We start from the raw sequence: 16,842 nt of genomic DNA on the forward strand, positions 1-16,842 counted from the left end.
GGTAGAGAAAGCATTTCTGTCTCTGTCTGCTGGGAGTCTGGTGGGCTTGCAGCAGGGAGATGGCTCGTGCATTGCGAGTGATGTTTTATCTGCAGATAATACAGGAGATAGGAGTAGGAGAAGAGAAGAAATGAGGCAGGCCAAAGGGTAGGATTGAATATATTGTCTACGATGTTGCTTCGTTTGCTTGAGCAGTCTCCTTTTCCTCGGTTTCGTCCTTTCTCTACCTTTCTCCATTTTAATGCCTAGCAAAGAGAAGTGAAGGAAGTTCGAAGATGTCAAACCTAGATCAAGAGTAGGTTTGGCTTGCTGGCCTCGTTCTCCAGGCCTTAAGGTGTCCTTTGTAGAACCAGAAAAGTGGGCCTGCAGTTTGATCCTGGTGGCCAGTCTCCAGGAGGGATGAACATGAGGTGACTGTGCCCAGGATCCTGTCTCTTCCGAATGGCTGTCAAATGTCCCGGGATGATGGACAGGCAACAACAGGCCCCATGGTCTGCTGTCTGCTGGAAGAAAGCCACAGTTTGTGGATTGGCAGGCAACAGAAAGAGCTTAAATACAAGCTCAAGTGTGAAGTGTTTTCTGGGCCATTTGTTTCTGCTGACTGCCTGGGTCAGAGGGTGGGGGTGAGTATGTGGGAAAGGAGAGAGCTGCTTTGTCCCAGCAGTTTTCATAGTTCCATATTTATGTGAGAAAATGTTTTCCACCCTGCAGAAAGCCTCTGCTTTGCCTGTTTGCTGTCTCCTGCTTCTCTCTGCGCAGTGGCCATACTTAAGACCATCATTACTGCATGTAATCAGTTTCCTGCACCAGTACTTGCTCTCTCCACCCACTTGGCCTCCTGTGCTGGTCTCTCTTCTACCTCGACCTTCCTTCTCTAGCCACACCAATTATCGCCATTGATTCTTTCCTGATCGTTTCCTTGCTTTCATTCTCCCATTTCCTTCATGCATCCAAGCCCAAGGACTGTCCAAGACTTGTGATGATCAGGGTGAACTGATGATGATCATCAGGGCCTTGGGAACTGTGGTGGATTTGGGTGGTTAATTTGGAGATGCAGCTAAGCACTGTTGCTTAAAGTTTGCAGCCAGAACAGGTGCTTCATTATTGGGAAATGTAGGAGTCAGGACATCGTGTAGGAGAAGCTTTACTGGGTCAGAGGAAAGGTACCCCTGGGCCTACAATGCTGTCTCTAACAGCAACCACAGCAGGTGGCTACAACAGGCAAAGAAGAGACAGGGCATTTGTATTGAGTGCTTCTCCCAGGTGCTTTCACAGCCTCTAACTGTTGACAACTCAGAGGAGTTTCTGAGCCAAATATGGTTTCCATGTATTTAGCACCCCTCCATGCACCTCTTCCAACTGCTCGTCCAGTCTCCCCTTGAGCCCATGGAGACTCTTAGCTTCTGCAGCATCCTTTGGAAAGGGGTTCCACAGGTTGACCATCACTGTGTGATGAACCACGTCCTTTTGTTGTTTACGAGCCTGGCGCCTCCTGGTTTCCTCTGTTGGCCCTAGCTTATGTATGGGAAGGGGCAGTGAACAGTCAGTCCCCATCTGCCCTCTCCAGGCCACTCATGGTTTTGCAGAGCTCTTGCAAATGCCCCCTTAGATTACCTTGGACCACCTGTTTCCAGATGGAAGAGTCCTAGTGTACTTAATTTTACTTATGTGAGTACTCTTCCATATCTTAGTCATCTTTGTGCTCTTCTGTGTACTTTTTCCACATCTACTCTACCATTACTGAGCTGCATGAACCAGAACTGCATAAAACATTCAGCACATGGGCAAACCATGGACAGTGGCACAATGATGTTCTCTGTTCTCTTCCCTGACATTTCTAGTGTTTAATGGTTTTTTTTTCACCCCCTAGGAAGCAGTGAACTTATGTTTTTTCTGGAAATGTCTGCTTTAACTCCAAGATCTTGTTCCTGTTAGGCAACAGTCAGCTTACAGCTCATTTTTTTTGTATGTGACAGTTGGATTATTTTTTCCCATGTACATCACTTTATATATAATATAATATATATATTATATATAATGATATTCAATATCATCTGCCACTTAATTGCACAGGCAGTCTCATAAAGTCCTTCTGCAGTTCTTTGAAGCTGGCCTTCATCCTTACTACCTTGAATAACCTAGCATCATCAACAAACTTTCCCACTTCTTTGCTTTTTCTCTTTCTCCAGATTGCTTATGAATGTGTTGAACAGCCCAGGTCCCAGAAGAACTCTGCATATGCCTTCCCTCTGTTGTGAAAACCATTTGCTTTTACCTCATTTCCTGTCTTTTAACCAATTATCTGTCCATAATGGATGCTAATGACTTCCTGGTTTCCTTAAAAGTCTTTGGAGAGGGACTTGAGACTTTCAGAAGACTTTCGTGTATGATCATTCTTATTTACATATTGGTTCAAATGAAAATAGTGTGTCTGTGCATGTGTGTGTATTTTCATAAGTACATAGGCATATCTAATAAGCATTTTGATAATTCTTAGAATGGAGCTAAGCTCTTCTCTCTGTTTCGAGTTATATTTTATAGGTGGGAATTGTTTTACTCGTGTTTTTCCTTGACAGCTATAAACTTTTAGGGATTAGAATTGAGTTTACTGTGTGTCTTATACAGCATTAAGCTTGTGGTCTGACCCAGAATGTCTGTTGCAGAGCACGCTGAAGTCAACATAAATGTCAGAACTTTAGAATGCCTAAAGGGAGTGCTGAAAAACTGTCACTTTTTTTTTTTTTTTTGGAGGCTTGATCAAAGAGATGAGCTTTTCTTAAAGGATTCTTGTCGCTTTATGAACTTACACTGCTCTCCAGTGTAAATGAAAGAGAGGGCTTTCAGTGGAAAATGCTTTGCCGTAGTCTTTTTGTGATTCGCCTTTGCTTTTCGCAATGTGCCTACCGATCGAAGCAGCCCGCTGGTCGGCGCAAAGTCTGGAGCGCTGGAGATGTGGTTGGGCTTGCAGCTTTGATTAGCAGGTGGACCACACCATCTTGGACTGCATGTAGCCACCATGGAGCTTTTTGTTCGGTCTTAAGGCAGAGCTTTCTGCTGTAAGCTGGCCTGGATTTGTTACTGACCACCGAGCGTTTTCCCAAGCCTCGTATGTTTCATCCGTGTTTCCTGCCTACTCTGTCACCGAGTTCCTCTTTCTGATGGCTAGGAAATACCAGGCCAGAGCTCTTCTGCTCGGTGCTGCTACTTAGTGCTTATCGGGATGGCCAGAATTGGGGACCTGCCTGGGCTAGTGTCCGATTACATACAACTATCTTTTCTGCTGAGGAAGCGGTGACCAAACTGGCTCTTCTTTCTGTGTTGCTTCTTCCCTAGCGCCCTGGGATGCCATCAGGAGCTCGAATGCCCCATCAGGGGGCTCCCATGGGTCCCCCAGGCCCCCCGTATGTCGGAAGCCCCTCGGTGCGACCAGGGATGCCCCAGACCGTGATGGAGACGACGCGAAAGCGCGCTGCGCCGCAGCAGGTCCAGCAGCAGCAGGTGCAGCAGCAAGTGCAGCAGCAGCAACAAGCCACTCAGAACCGAACCAGGAGGTGAGTGTTCCGGAAAGGAAACGTGGGAGAACAATTTGAGGAAGAAAAACTGGTCTCTCTATCAATAGGTAAGACCTTTTGGTTTGAGTGAGACAGGCGAGAAGATTTATAGATTGTCAGTTTCTCAAAGGAGGAAAAAAACACTGGTAATTTTTGCTCTTTACTCTGTGAATGGTCTCTGAACAAACTGACCTTTACTAATGTTTGGTTTTGCAGTTGCAATGTTTTCCCCTTGCATGTGTATCAGGCCATAAATCTGGTCATTATATTCAGCCTATAAAGTACTTGTTAATGAGCAGTTCTCTTCAAATACAGTACAAATACTATACTATTTATCTATTCTTTATAATTTCTCTGTTTTCTAACTGACTAACAAAATGGTTTGTAAACATTTGTAAACAAGACACAAATGGAAAAGATTTTTGGTTGGTCATGTGAATACTTATTCTATGGTCACTATGGGATAACATCAGCAGAATGGTCATAAAACTTTCAGTTTTCACAGGCATTCCTGTGTATAAAGTCACTGGAGAAATTAATAGGAAATAATTTCCTAGAATTAGAAGATTTTTTAAAGGAACTTTCTTTTTAAAATATGCCCACTTTGTACACTGCTGAATAGATTATCTCTTCAGTAACAGTTCTTTACTTTCTTTTTGCAAATTATGAGACCTCAGCAGACTGAATTCCTAAGTGTGAGCCAGTTCCTGACAACTACATAGGATACAGTCATCTAGGTGGTCTGCCTTTTGCAAAATCATTACAGATACGTATAGACTGTGTTCAGACAGTGCTTTGGTGGTGTCATCGCATCTAGGTGTACGTAAAACATGACTCTAAGCTCAGTGCTTCAGGAACCCTGCTCTGTTCAGGTTATATGCCTTGGAACAGCAAGCCGGACCTGGGAACGCTTATATCTGGGATGCATCTGGAAAGGACACCAATCCCAAGAGTATTAATATATTAAGATTGAATACAGAAGGAATGTGTGTGGGTGCAGCGTGTGAGTACGAGAGATGTATGTGCGTCATGGAGGCCTTGCCCAGCACTAGCCAAAATGTGCATTCCACAGCACCTCCCAGGAGATCTTTCAGGAAACTGCACAGAATAATGACTAGCCTTCAAATATGCTGGGTAGATATAATCTGACGGACTGCTACTGTTGGATAATTAAGGTAATCTTTAGGCACTTACCAGTTTCCAGGGATCATCAAATGAGAATAATTTGTTCCCTAAAATTTAATGACGTAAATCACAGAAGGAAGCAGTTTTTTCCCCAGCTGCCTTAACTTCACCACATCTACTTAGGAACCCAACAGTAATCTCCATCGTAGTGAGTCCAGCTTACAGCAGTGCTTCCTAGCTACTCGGACAAGTTTCTCTGTTTCTTCTGCCAAGCCTTCCCTCCCGGTGATGTGTTGAACGCTTTCCCCCTGTTCCTTTCCGCCTCCCTGTTGTCTCCCATTGAACCTTGTCTAGTTTTTCAGGCAAACCTTTCCAACACCTCAGGTCCAGTTCTGGGTTTAATCAAGCCCTATGTTTTATGGCACAAAAGGGCCAAGAAGGTGTAATCCGCCTTTCTTGGCAGCTTGGTAGAGACAAAAAGCAAATTAAATCTCCTTTCTGTAACAGACTCTTGGAGAACTGGTTGAAATGAAATTTGCTGGTTTTTTTGTTTTGTTTTGTTTTTTAACTGCAAGCCTTTGGGGGTACTGCAGGTGCATATTCCATTTCCCTTGAGGAAAATGTAGCTTGCTCAGACATTGCTTCCTGCGTTTTTCTGCAGATTCTGTGAAGTGTTTCAGTGTAGATTTGATTTTGTCAGCTGTGGAAGGTCTCAGATATTCACACCGTGGAATTCTCCAGTCCCATTATTTCTGCACTTTTGAAAAGGGACATTGTTCCCCTAACTTGGGTATGACTGCGTGGATGAATTTTCTGGCCCTAAGGAAGGAGTTCTAGATGTAGTTTGTACCTCCAGCCGCAAAGAGTGCCTCAGGCTTGACTTTCGTGGGGAGGGGAAAGAATCTGGTATTTCAGGCTGGGCTTATCACTAGCAAGCGTAGGAAAGTCCTAGTATGCCACCCTGATGCGTGTCGAAACAGCTTTTACGTGGACATGGCTGATAAGGGACTTCCTCGAGAGAAATACCAAGGCATCCTTCTGCCCTGACAGAGCGTCAGCAGGCGTTTCTTTCTCCCGTTTGTCTGTCACAGATTGAGTGATTCATCTCCTGCTTAAGATAAAGGCCTCACAAAATATAGAGGTGAAGAGTTAGGCCTGAATTCCCTCTTGGCCCTGTTAGAGAAAGCTAGGTGACAGGTTGATGGGCACAAATGATTTTTTAGAATCTGAAGAATTCAGAAGGGAATGTATTTGGAGATCTTCCTGGCAGTACCATTTCTTAAGCACATATACATTTGTGTGTATGTATATGAACGCAGGCATGTTTCTAAAAGAATACGTATATATATATGTGCTTGTGTATGGATATGGACATGCTATGCATATGCGCTGCAGGCACAGGGATATCTTCCCACTACTGCATTCATAAAGATGAACATGTGTAAAGGTGTAAACCCACTTACCTTTGTAAAATCACATACGCAAATACGTTTCAATGATACAAGTGTATGTACATAGAGAAGTGTACGTATATATGTGTGTCTGCATACACACGTGAGCATTGGCACTCAATTTGGGGTATGAATGAATGCATACTCTGATCTTTTGAACAAGTTCACGTTCAGGCCACAGGCATTCACCTCTTAAGTGTGCATATGCATAGATATGTCTATGTACACTTTCAGACATGCGCGCTGTCCTCCTACATGCTCTTTCTGTATCCATAGATGGCATGTACGCATGTACTTGCATACATTGCCACCCTGCACCATAGAAGATCCTGTGATCAAAGAACTTGCACACTTCTTTCCAAGATGCATAACAGACAACCCTGATTTGTTCTTAGCTAACCATCTCCCCAGGCTGCTGAGAGATGGGGTCCTAGGTCCTGGGCATGGGTGAGACCCTTTTGCTGATGCATGCACAGCTGTGCACCAGCATGTGGAGATGTCAGGATAATTTAGCAGGTGGCCTCGTTACTCCTAGATCTGTCACCATGGTAACGTGTTTTTTTCTTTAAAAAATGTACAGTGCCAAGAGGAGGAAGATGGCTGACAAAATTCTCCCTCAGAGGGTGAGTCGCTTTCATTTCCTATTCCCTTCACAATCAGTTCAGCATCTTAGTGTAATTAGGGGGATTTTAGCAAATACTTTCACTTTTTGTTTAAAAATCTAATTAAAAAGTAAGTAGGCAGTGGGTGAAAGTCTAGAGAGCAAGGCTGGGGCTGGGGCTGGGGGCTGGGAGTGTGGAGTGCAGCCCGGCCTGTGTCATCCTCGTGCATTGGGTTAGCTGTGCCAGCACTGCCACTTGCTGGATGGACAGCGGTGCTGGGCTGCGAAGTACATGACTTGATGCTGGGACCCTCTGGGTTTTAAAGACGTTTTAGATCAATATTTGAGGCTGGCCAAAAGCTGGTTCAGAGTTCAGCCGTGCCTGTAGGAGATGGACTCCTTCTTAGGTCTCTCTGGCCCAGTAGGGCTGCCAGATTCTAATTTTTGCAGTTGCGTCCTAGTAGGACCAAAGTGAATTAGTCTAAGTATACAACAGAGTTCAAGGGGCCTGGATTGTCCAGAGCGTTATTAATTCTTCTGTCCCCTGGGGATATGTCTAGTTTTTAGTGCCTCTCTGTGCTTGATCTGAACAGCTTCCTTCTCAATGCTTAAATCTTCCACTTCCTTTGCAAACATTGGAATTTCTCTCTACTCTCCTTCTCTTTCATTATCCCCAGACTTTTCCTTTCCTATGCCCTCTTAAACGCAGTTCTCCCATAACGTGCTTGGTCCCAAAAGGCAAGCTTCCTTAATCTTCATAACATACTCCCTTGTCACACCCCAGATCCAGTTTCTTTGGCTTCTGGTGCTTTTTCTGGGCTCAGGATTCCTTTGACAGGCATGTAGAGCTCCACTTCCTTCTCAAGGATACCTTTCCACTGCTGGTGTAAACCCAAGCTTCATGGCAACCTCCAAATTCTCTTCTGTGACCTTTCATAGGTACCTAGTGCCAACCAACTGAAGAAGTGAGCCCACTTTGGTACTCCTGACATCAAATTATCGCTTCTCTTTTTGCAACTCCTGCCACCCTCTGAAAGCACAGCCCCTCATAAGTTAGCCGTTAGTTTCTTCATGCTGCTGCCTTGGGAGGACTAAGCTACCATTAAATCCAGCCCCTTTGAACTACTTGCAGCCTTCATGGTGTTTGTGTTGAAGCGTCATTCCTGCTCTGCTTGGAGTCTGTACTTAGAATCAAAGTTATATTTCTTATGCTCTCAGTTTGTCTGTCTTGCACAAATTTATGAATCTCGCATTCTCTTCAGAGATAACTGTACATCCTGTATGATGAGACTGTAGTTTTAAACATATGTTCATTTGAAGGCTTTTTTTGTCCAGTGCTTTCATAAGATAAAAAGTCTCAGATGAAACAGGTGTAACCAAACTTCTCTGGCAATAGAGGACTTATGCCTCTGTTTATCAAATCCATGCCATCACCAAGTCTTCTTGCTTTTCAGTGTCTTTGTTGCTGTCAGCCAAGTAATTTTAGCTGATACGGTAATTTTAGCTGATAAGGCACCACAAACTGCTGGAGTCCTGTCTATAGTGGAGTTTCTCAGCACAGTTGAAGTGGTGGTACTAATGATAGGACTTTCTGGATTAAGCTATACCATTAGGCTGCAATCAGTATATTAGAACCTCCTTGCTGTCACCATTCACGCAGTGGGAAAATGCTTTGTACATCAGTGTCCTGTCAAGTGAAATATTTGCACTGGTGGCTAGGGAATGCTTGCAAAACCTGGCTTTCTGATCAAGCCTGTGCTAAGGTGCTGTTTGTATAGGGTCACTCGGCTGCTAGAGTTTAACTATTTGAGCAGGGTGTAATTTTGCCTGGATTTAGTTGTAAGAGAACAGTTCAGCCTAGCTAACTATTACATGTAGGAAAATAGGATTATGGACATCCTGGTGCATCCAGTCCAGTTCCCTCTATCACAAAGGCCCCATCACACAATTACTGCCTCAAAACTAGTTAGGGTCCTTAATTCTGAGATATTTTAGATCTGGCAGCTTCCCCCCGCCCCCCCCCCCCCCAGTCAAGTGCTTTTAGTTTCCCAAGGAAGAGTGGCTCCCCACACTTCTAACCCTCTGCAGTGCTTCATTATATCTATCCCAGGTTAAATTCACCTCTTTTGAACCTCTTTAAATTCGCCTCTCAGGAGGCCAGAACTATACACAGTATTCCAGATCACCAGTCTCACCAGTGCTTGAATAGCATTAATGCATTTTTATCTCTACTGGAAATAGCTTGAGTGATGCACATTGCGATCATGTTTTTTGTTTTTTTTTAATTTATGGCCTTACCACATTGATATGGCATATAGTCATTCTGTGATTGACTAAAATTCCTAGGTATTTCTGCTTTCTGTTGTTTGCAACTGGTAAATTCCCATATTATAGCAAAATTGTTGGTATAAACACTGAGGCACGTGACCTTGTGCTTTGTAATGTTAAATTTCATCCCATTTCTACTGTACAGTTCTCAGCTTCCTCACATTCTCTGTGCTTGTATTGACAATGCCGCCCAAATATGTCATTATTAAGTTTTGTTAGCGTACTTCTCCTTTTTGTGCTTGAGCCATTAATGAAAATGGCATCAGTTTCAAGACCAGTCCACAGTCCTGCTTAATACTTCTTTTTCTGTGCAGTCTGTTTTTGTCCCTCTTTATCCAGTTCTTTACAACAGTGTTATTTTTCTAATCCCCATTTCTCAGTCTTAAGTAGTGTTTCCTTTTATGACTATGGCAAATGCTTTACTTAAATACAAGTAGATTGGATCTACTGCATATCTTTTGTCTAAAAGGCAATTAATTAAAAGAAAGAGACTTGGTTAAGCACAGGCTGACATACTGTAACATAACAAAGCTTAGAGTTTTTTGGAGTTTATTCAACATTAACTCCAGTTCTGTGCCACATGCTGCGCCCCACCCTGTTTTCCTTACCTTTGGGTCATTCCCTTCTAATCTACCAGTCTGTTTCCCTCTCTTTGCATCTTCACTGATCACTGAAATACTCATTCAATCTCTGAAAAGTTCATTGGCATCTTCATTCATACCTGGAGACCCAGATCTCTTGAACTGACACAGCCTCTGCAGCTCAAGTCTAGGAGTTGTGCCTCCGTTTGGACCCCATGTGCTTAAAGAAACATGACCCGATATCAGGCTCTTTTCTCTGAGTTCTGAGTCGTTAAGTTTCTTCCCAGGCCCCATTGCTGTCACCTGCCCCCTAAATTCCCAAGAGGAGTTCTTGCCCTTCTGTACTGATAGGTTTTTGCACAGCTCTCCTCTCCTTTTCATCCTCTCTTCTTCATTCTCCTACATAAAAATAGTCAATCAACTCCTGCTGCTGTGCGCTGACCACCACATGGGATTCCTCTGCATTGCTCTCATACCCAATACCTGTCCTGTTACTGTTTGGTCACCGCATGGCTGTCCTCCAGCTTGTTCTCCTTTTGAGCCAACCAGAGGTGAGGCACAGCTGGTTCTACTGTTCATTAACAAGAAAGAAGTGATTGGGGATGTGATAATCATTGGCAGCCTTGGCTGTAGCAACCATGAAATAGTGGAGTTCAAGAGCAGCAGAGTACACACCCTGGACCGTGAATAAATCATGCATGACCAACCTGATTGTCTTCTATGATAAGATGCCTGGATTTGCGGGCAAGAGAGAGCAGCGGATGCCATCTACTGTGGCTTTAGCAAAGTTTTCAACACTTTTTTCCATAATATCCTTGTATCCAAATTGGGACATTATAGTCTGGGTGGGTGAACAACCAGGAGGGTAAAAAACTAGTTGGATGATTGGGCTTAGAGGGTAGTGGCTAATGGGTCGTACTCTACCTGGAGGCCAGTGACAAGTGGAGTATCTCAGGGATCTGTCCTGGGACCTGTTCTCTTCAGCACCTTTATCAGTGGCCTGGAGGAGGCAACAGAGCGCTTGCTCATAGAATTTGCAGATGACACCTAATCAGGAGGGAGCAGTCAATACGCTCAAGGGAGCAGCTCTTATATGCATTGAGGAGCAGCTCTGACGGAAAGGCACCGGGGGCCCTGGTGGGCAGCAAGCTGAGCGTGAGCCAGCAGTGTGCCCTAGCAGTCTAGATGACTAAGAGTGTCCTGGGCTGCGGGAACAGGAGCACAGCCAGGAGAATGAGGGAAGCAATTATCCCTCTTCACTCAGTACTCATTAGCTCACATCTGCAACACTGCGTCCAGTTTTGGGGCCCCCAGTACAAGAAGGACATTGGCAAACTGGAGCTAGTTCAGCAGAGGGTCCCCAAGACGGTCAGAGGGCTGGAGCAGCACATGCACTATGAGGAGAAGCTGAGGGAGCAGAGCTTGTTCAGCCTGGAGAATGGAAGGCTTTGAGGAGACCTAATAACAGCCTACGAGTACCTAAGAGAGCGTTGTCAAGAAGATGGAGCCAGGCTCTTCACAGTGGTGCGTAGCAGGAGGATGAGAGGCAGTGGGCCTGAGTTGAAGCACAAAAGGAGCTGACTGGATGTAAAGAGAAACTTTTTCACAACAGCACAGTCAAGCGTTGGAGCCCGGAGAGGCTGTGGGACCGCCACTCTTGGAGGTTTTCAAAACCCAACTGAATGAAGTCCTGAGCAACTGACCCCATCGTTGACCCTGCTTTGAGTGGCAGGTTGGACTTGAGACCTCCCAAGGTCCCTCGCAGCCTGCATTATCCTGTGACCCAACTGCTGTGCTGTAGAGCATCTGTAGGAAAAGTCTCCAGAGTGTGTTGCTTTTGTGTGCTGTCTGACACCCTGCTCTAGAGTTCCTGCTTTTGTGTGCTGACTGACTTTGTGCTCACCCCTCCAGCTGTCTCTCTGAACTGCATGCTTCAGAGCATTGGCTTGGCTCAGAGGTGCTGCTTTGCCAGGGAACATACAGCAGCTACTGAATTGCTTTTACTGGAGCTTTAAGAGTAACTGATAAGGACCTATGCATCATAGTCCTGATCCATAAATGTGACCTAGAGCTTTCTTTCATGTAATTAAGCACTTAAACATAAACAGTGTAGAGTTTAGCAGGTTATACGTATGGCTTATATATATCTGATTTAGACTGAATTGCTCGTAACTGATTGATTGCCCTGTCTGACTGGTGAAGGACTTGCTTAAATGCTGCTTGTAGTGTCGTGGGAGCTTTGGAATTTTGAATGGTATCAGCATGTGGCCATGACATTCAGAATGATGCAGTCTCCAATTGCTTTTGCCGTGTTATTGAACAAATTTGTATGGGATGCTTCTGTGGTAGGATCAGAAATCCTTCTCTGAAACATTGTGTCTCAGAGATCCAGACTCGCTAGGTAGCATAGAGTCAAGCTTTTAAGGAATGTCAGCCCTCAGCTATTCTTCTTTGACCACTATAGAAGCCTCGAATGTAGCAACATTTTTGTCAGCAAGCTTTAGGCTCAAGTTTATTAGCAAGAAAGTTGTTTTTCAGCCCAGTTGCTGATGAGCTAGACTTCAGTCACTGTTGTTTGTAGTATATAAATGCTGGCTTCCGAACACTATTTTTGAAATGCCTCGGTTCTGTTCACCTGCTGCAGCTAGTGTAAAATCGGCTCATGATCTAATTGAGCTTGTCAGAGTTGGGAGAGCAAGAGGTACTGGCTTGTGTTACTTCTTCTGAAGATGGTAGTAATCGGCTGGCCTAATTCTAAGGAAGCTGCCAGATCGCTAGCAAGTATTAGTGTCTGATAATCAGCTTTTTTTTTTTCTTAACCAAATTTCTGTGACTGCTTTCTATGTCCTGCTTAAGTAGGAATTGAAGAATGCAGCTCCAGCTGTTATTTCCTGCCTGAAATGGATCAAATTCTAGGAAAATTCTGGAGCTAGGAAAGCCAAAGCTCAGTCAAAGCTGGAGTTGAACCTGGCAAAGGATGTGCTGGGCAACAAGAAGAGCTTCTACAGGTGACTCAGCAGCAGAAGGAAGACGGAGGAAAACCTGGGCGCGCTGCTCAGTGGGGCAGGGGATGCAGCGGCAAAAGGCATGGAAAAGGCCGAGGCACTCAGCACTGTCTTTGCCTCTGCTTTTCCCGGTAAGGCCTGTCCTCAGGCCTCCCAGGTTCCCGAGCCCAGGGTCAGAGCCCAGGGGAAGCAAAGGTACTCAGAGGCACCTTGACAGGTTGGAGAAATGGGCCGGCAGTTCAACGTCATGAAGTTCAACAAAGGCAAATGCAAAGTTCTGCTCCCGGGATGGAATAACCCCGTGCACTGGCACAGGTGGGCATCAACTGACTAGAAGGCAGCTTTGCAGGAAAGGACCTGGGGGGCCTCATGGACAACAAGCGGAGAATGCGCCCGTGGTGTACTCTGGCTATGAAGAAGGCCAACTGCAAAACGGGCTGTATTAGCACGAGTGTTGCCATCAAGTGGAGGCAAGTGGCTGTTCCTTGCTATGCCACACCTGTGAGACAGCATCTGGACTTCTTGGTTGAGCTTGGGGCTCCCCAGGACCAGAAAGGCAGTGACATACTGGAGCGAGGCCAGCAGAGGACCACCAGGATGACTGGGGGCTGGAGCACACGCTGTACCAGGAGAGGTTGCGAGAGCTGGGTTTGTTCAGCCGTGAGAAGAGAAGGTGAAGGGTGAGATCTTATTGCTGTGTGCAGCTACCTAACAGGATGGTGAGGAGAAGACGGAGGCAGCCTCCTGGGGAGAAATAATCCCATGCACCAGTAGAGGCTGAAGACCAACCAGCTGGAAAGCAGCTTTGCTGAGAAGGTCTTGGGGGTCCTGGTGATGAGTAAGTTAAACCTGGGCCAGCATTGCACCCTAATGGCAAAGGCCAACGGTATCCTGGGCTGCATGTCGCGGACGAGTGGAGTAATGCACTTCACTTGTAAGAGAGAATTAGCACTGTGTTTATTGCGGTAAGATAGTGACTTAACAAAGTTCAATTGTAAGTAAGAATGATTTAACGAGGTTCGATTGGCAAGGTTCACTCAGTTATTTACTTCATGGAGGACAGGGTCAGATGCAAGTGCAAAGGAGACCCTCCCGTTGAGTCACGAGGTTCAGAAAGGACCCCCTTGCTTTCTAAACTCCTTCTGCAAGGAGTCTGGGTTTGGCTGGATCTGACCCTAGTCTCAGACTTGGTCAACGGTTTATGTCTAAGGGATTAGGTGCACAATCAATCAGAGATATAACTTAGCAAAGTTTTGCGAAGTTCGCAAAGTTTCAGCATGCTATTAATCACTTACCAAGGATCTGTCACGAGTAAGGAATCTCTCAAGCTCGAGGAGTAACCTTGAGAGGCGTCCCTGCTCAAGAGGAGGTTCTGCAGTGCAGCCCGCTGCCGTGCAGGAGAGCTCCATGGGCTCTGGGCTGCCCCCTATTTATGGGGGGGAGATGATGGACTCGTAGTCATATTTGCATGCTAGACGGGCCTTATCTGGCACATGCTCAATTAGCCCCTGTCTATGTGCTGTTTACAGGGAGGTCAGGTTGAGGGGGAGCGAGCACATCGGGGGGGAAGGAGCACACCGTCACACTGCATTAAGAAGAGTGTTGCCAGCAGGTCGAGGGAAGTGATCCTTCCCTTCTGCTCAGCCCTGGTGAGACCACACCTGGAGTACTGTGTCCAGTTCTGGGCTCCCCAGTACAGGAAAGATACGGATCTGCTGGAGCAAGTCCAGCGAAGAGCCACAAAGATGATTAAGGGACTAGAGCATCTATCATAGGAAGAGATAAGATAAGATAAGATGAGATGAGAAGATAAGGCTCTGGGGAGATTTTGTCAATGTATATAAATATCTGATGCAAGGATATAAAGAAGATGGGGCCAGACTCTTCTCCATGGCGTCCAGTGACAGAACAAGAGGCAATGGGCACAAACTGAAACACAGGAAATCTCATTTAAACATAAAAAAACAATTCTTCACTGTGAGGGTGTTTGAACACTGGAACAAGTTACCCAGAGAGGTTGTGGAGCCATTTAAAATGCAACTGGACATGGTCCTGGGCAACCTGCTGTAGCTGACCCTGCTTAAGCAGGGATGTTGGACCAGATGATCTCCAGAGGGCTCTTCCAACTCCAACTATTCTGTGATTCTGTGACCTCCAGAGGTCCCTTCTGACCCAGATTATTCTATGATTGCTGCAGCTTATACAGTTATCTATCAAAATCACTTATTTTGCAAGTTACTCAGTGACACCTCTGTGTGTTTGAGGACTGCGCGTCAGAATAACCCAGGAAGTTCAACTTGGTAATTTTGCTTTAGGAGTTCCAAAATGGACTGTTCTCAGAATATAGGTGCTCTTGGAAGCAACTGTGGTAGATGCTTCTGATACGAGTTGACCAACACAGGACTGCCTCAACATCAAAGACTTGTGGAGGTCAAGGAAGGCTGAATTGCATTTATATGTGTTTGCAGCCAACATTACTCCTATCAGCTCCCAAATTGTCCTCCTACTTGAAGAGACCCCAATTCTTTCAGAATTCAATATTGTACAATGTTAAAAGATCATAGCAGAGTGGGATATACCTGGTCACCAGGGAAGATACTATACGCACATCCCATGCTGCCAGTCAATGAGACTGAGAGGGGTATATTTCTTAGGTTTGCTAGGGTCCACATTTCACCAAGGGATGCTAAAAAAAACCCAACCCCCCCTTAGAAAATAGTGTATGCCAAGAATGCAGTTCCCGGAATTTATGATCTCTGATGGCAGAAATTGTAGAAATGTTTGCTACAATTTTTTCCAAAAGGGAGGAATCAAGAGCTAGCCTGTTTGCCATAAGAGGGTATTGGAGACCTATGTTTTGTAGTCTATTTGTGTAGCGTTTAGATTGTAGGAGATGCCTCTCTTCTCTGTAGAAAGAGGGGTTCTCACAAATGTTTCTCCTAATACCTCTGATCTCAGGCGTGTCAATGGCAATGAGGAGTGCAGCTCAGGAACACCTCTAACTCCACCTTGGGCTCAGGTATTCCACCACTCGTGCTCCAATTTGTCTGTCATTCCTATGAATATTCTGTCACAGTGTTTGGTATAAAGCCAGACTTTAGATGTGAGCTCTGTCCTTGATTGTCTGCATAATCCTACATTAACTGCTAATAATTGTATTGAGAGGTCCATTTGATTTTATTAGAGAGTGGAAAGCCTTATTATGGAGCGCTTTGAAAAGAAAAAGAATATATTTGATTTTCTGGGAGAAGAAAAATATATGATTTTATCTTTTGTATCACCCAACTAGACAAGTAATCTGAAGTTTGACCCTACCTTGAGAATTTACTGCTAATTTGTTTTGGTTTTAGTTGAACTTCTTGTACAAGACAGGCCTGAGGATTTACTTGTAATTAAAAGCATATGTATTTAAAATCACTAGTGATGAAAAGTTCCCTGCGGCAGACAGCATTTTTTTTCAGTAGTTGGCTACACTCACTGTTAAACATTTGCACCTTATTTCTAGTCTGAGCTTAACAAGTTCAAGTTCTGTTTCCATTGCATTGTGTTGTCACTTTGATAGACAGATAAACTTTTCTTTTTTTTTTCTTTTCATGCAGATATGTATATACTCATCAGCAAAGATAAATGAACTGGCTTCCTGGAGCCTTGTATTTTGCAGCATGTTTTCCTGTTTGTTAATTATCTCAGTAGCTTTTCTCAGGATTTTCTCAACTTTGTCAGTAGATTTCTTGCATTGTGACTCTGGTGTTCTTGTAGTGATTATGCTATTGACAAACATGGCAGTAATGGTAAAATCCTTGGTCCTGCTCCAGGATTTCCCTGCTCGTGTTGTCAGGAACTGCAGTAGCCTGTTAGGCTTCTGTGGTGTTGCTGGGCTGTTGTTCCCTCCCTTAACCCTTCCCACCACTTCCCAAATCCTGTTAAGACTTCCCTGGGAAGCGGTGAGATTCCCCATGCTGTAAATATGTCTTCCATTCTTCGTTTCTAGTTGTTCTGCTTGTGCAAATACCTTCAATAATTCACGTTGTTTTCTTGTTCCCTGTTTACCGTGGTATAGATCCATATTGCCCTGTCCTCTTCTGTACTTCCTATTTCCTTATTCTGTGTCACTTGCAGGTTCTAGTCATTATGATTTAGTATCTTAAGATTAAATTATATAAGCCCCAGGACCCTTCTTCTTCTTTATATCTTGCATCT

At 44.7% G+C, this 16,842-nt stretch overlaps 1 protein-coding gene across 5 annotated transcripts in view; it reads left to right on the plus strand.

The window, feature by feature from the left end:
* SMARCD3 (SWI/SNF related, matrix associated, actin dependent regulator of chromatin, subfamily d, member 3) overlaps window positions 1-16,842 on the plus strand; it is a 99,088-nt gene that overhangs the window by 42,222 nt on the left and 40,024 nt on the right. For 4 of the 5 annotated variants that reach the window (XM_067292152.1, XM_067292153.1, XM_067292150.1 and 1 more), the window contains 2 exons: window positions 3,334-3,551; window positions 6,708-6,750. In XM_067292152.1, the coding sequence (XP_067148253.1) occupies window positions 3,343-3,551; window positions 6,708-6,750 (252 nt within the window). In that variant the 5' untranslated portion in view covers window positions 3,334-3,342. Of the gene's footprint in view, window positions 1-2,135; window positions 3,107-3,333; window positions 3,552-6,707; window positions 6,751-16,842 lie in introns of those variants that run through there. The other variant, XM_067292155.1, reaches the window with a different exon arrangement.

Source organism: Apteryx mantelli, chromosome 2 (assembly GCF_036417845.1).
Source record: "Apteryx mantelli isolate bAptMan1 chromosome 2, bAptMan1.hap1, whole genome shotgun sequence".
In the NCBI taxonomy this organism is placed as follows: Eukaryota; Metazoa; Chordata; class Aves; order Apterygiformes; family Apterygidae; genus Apteryx; species Apteryx mantelli.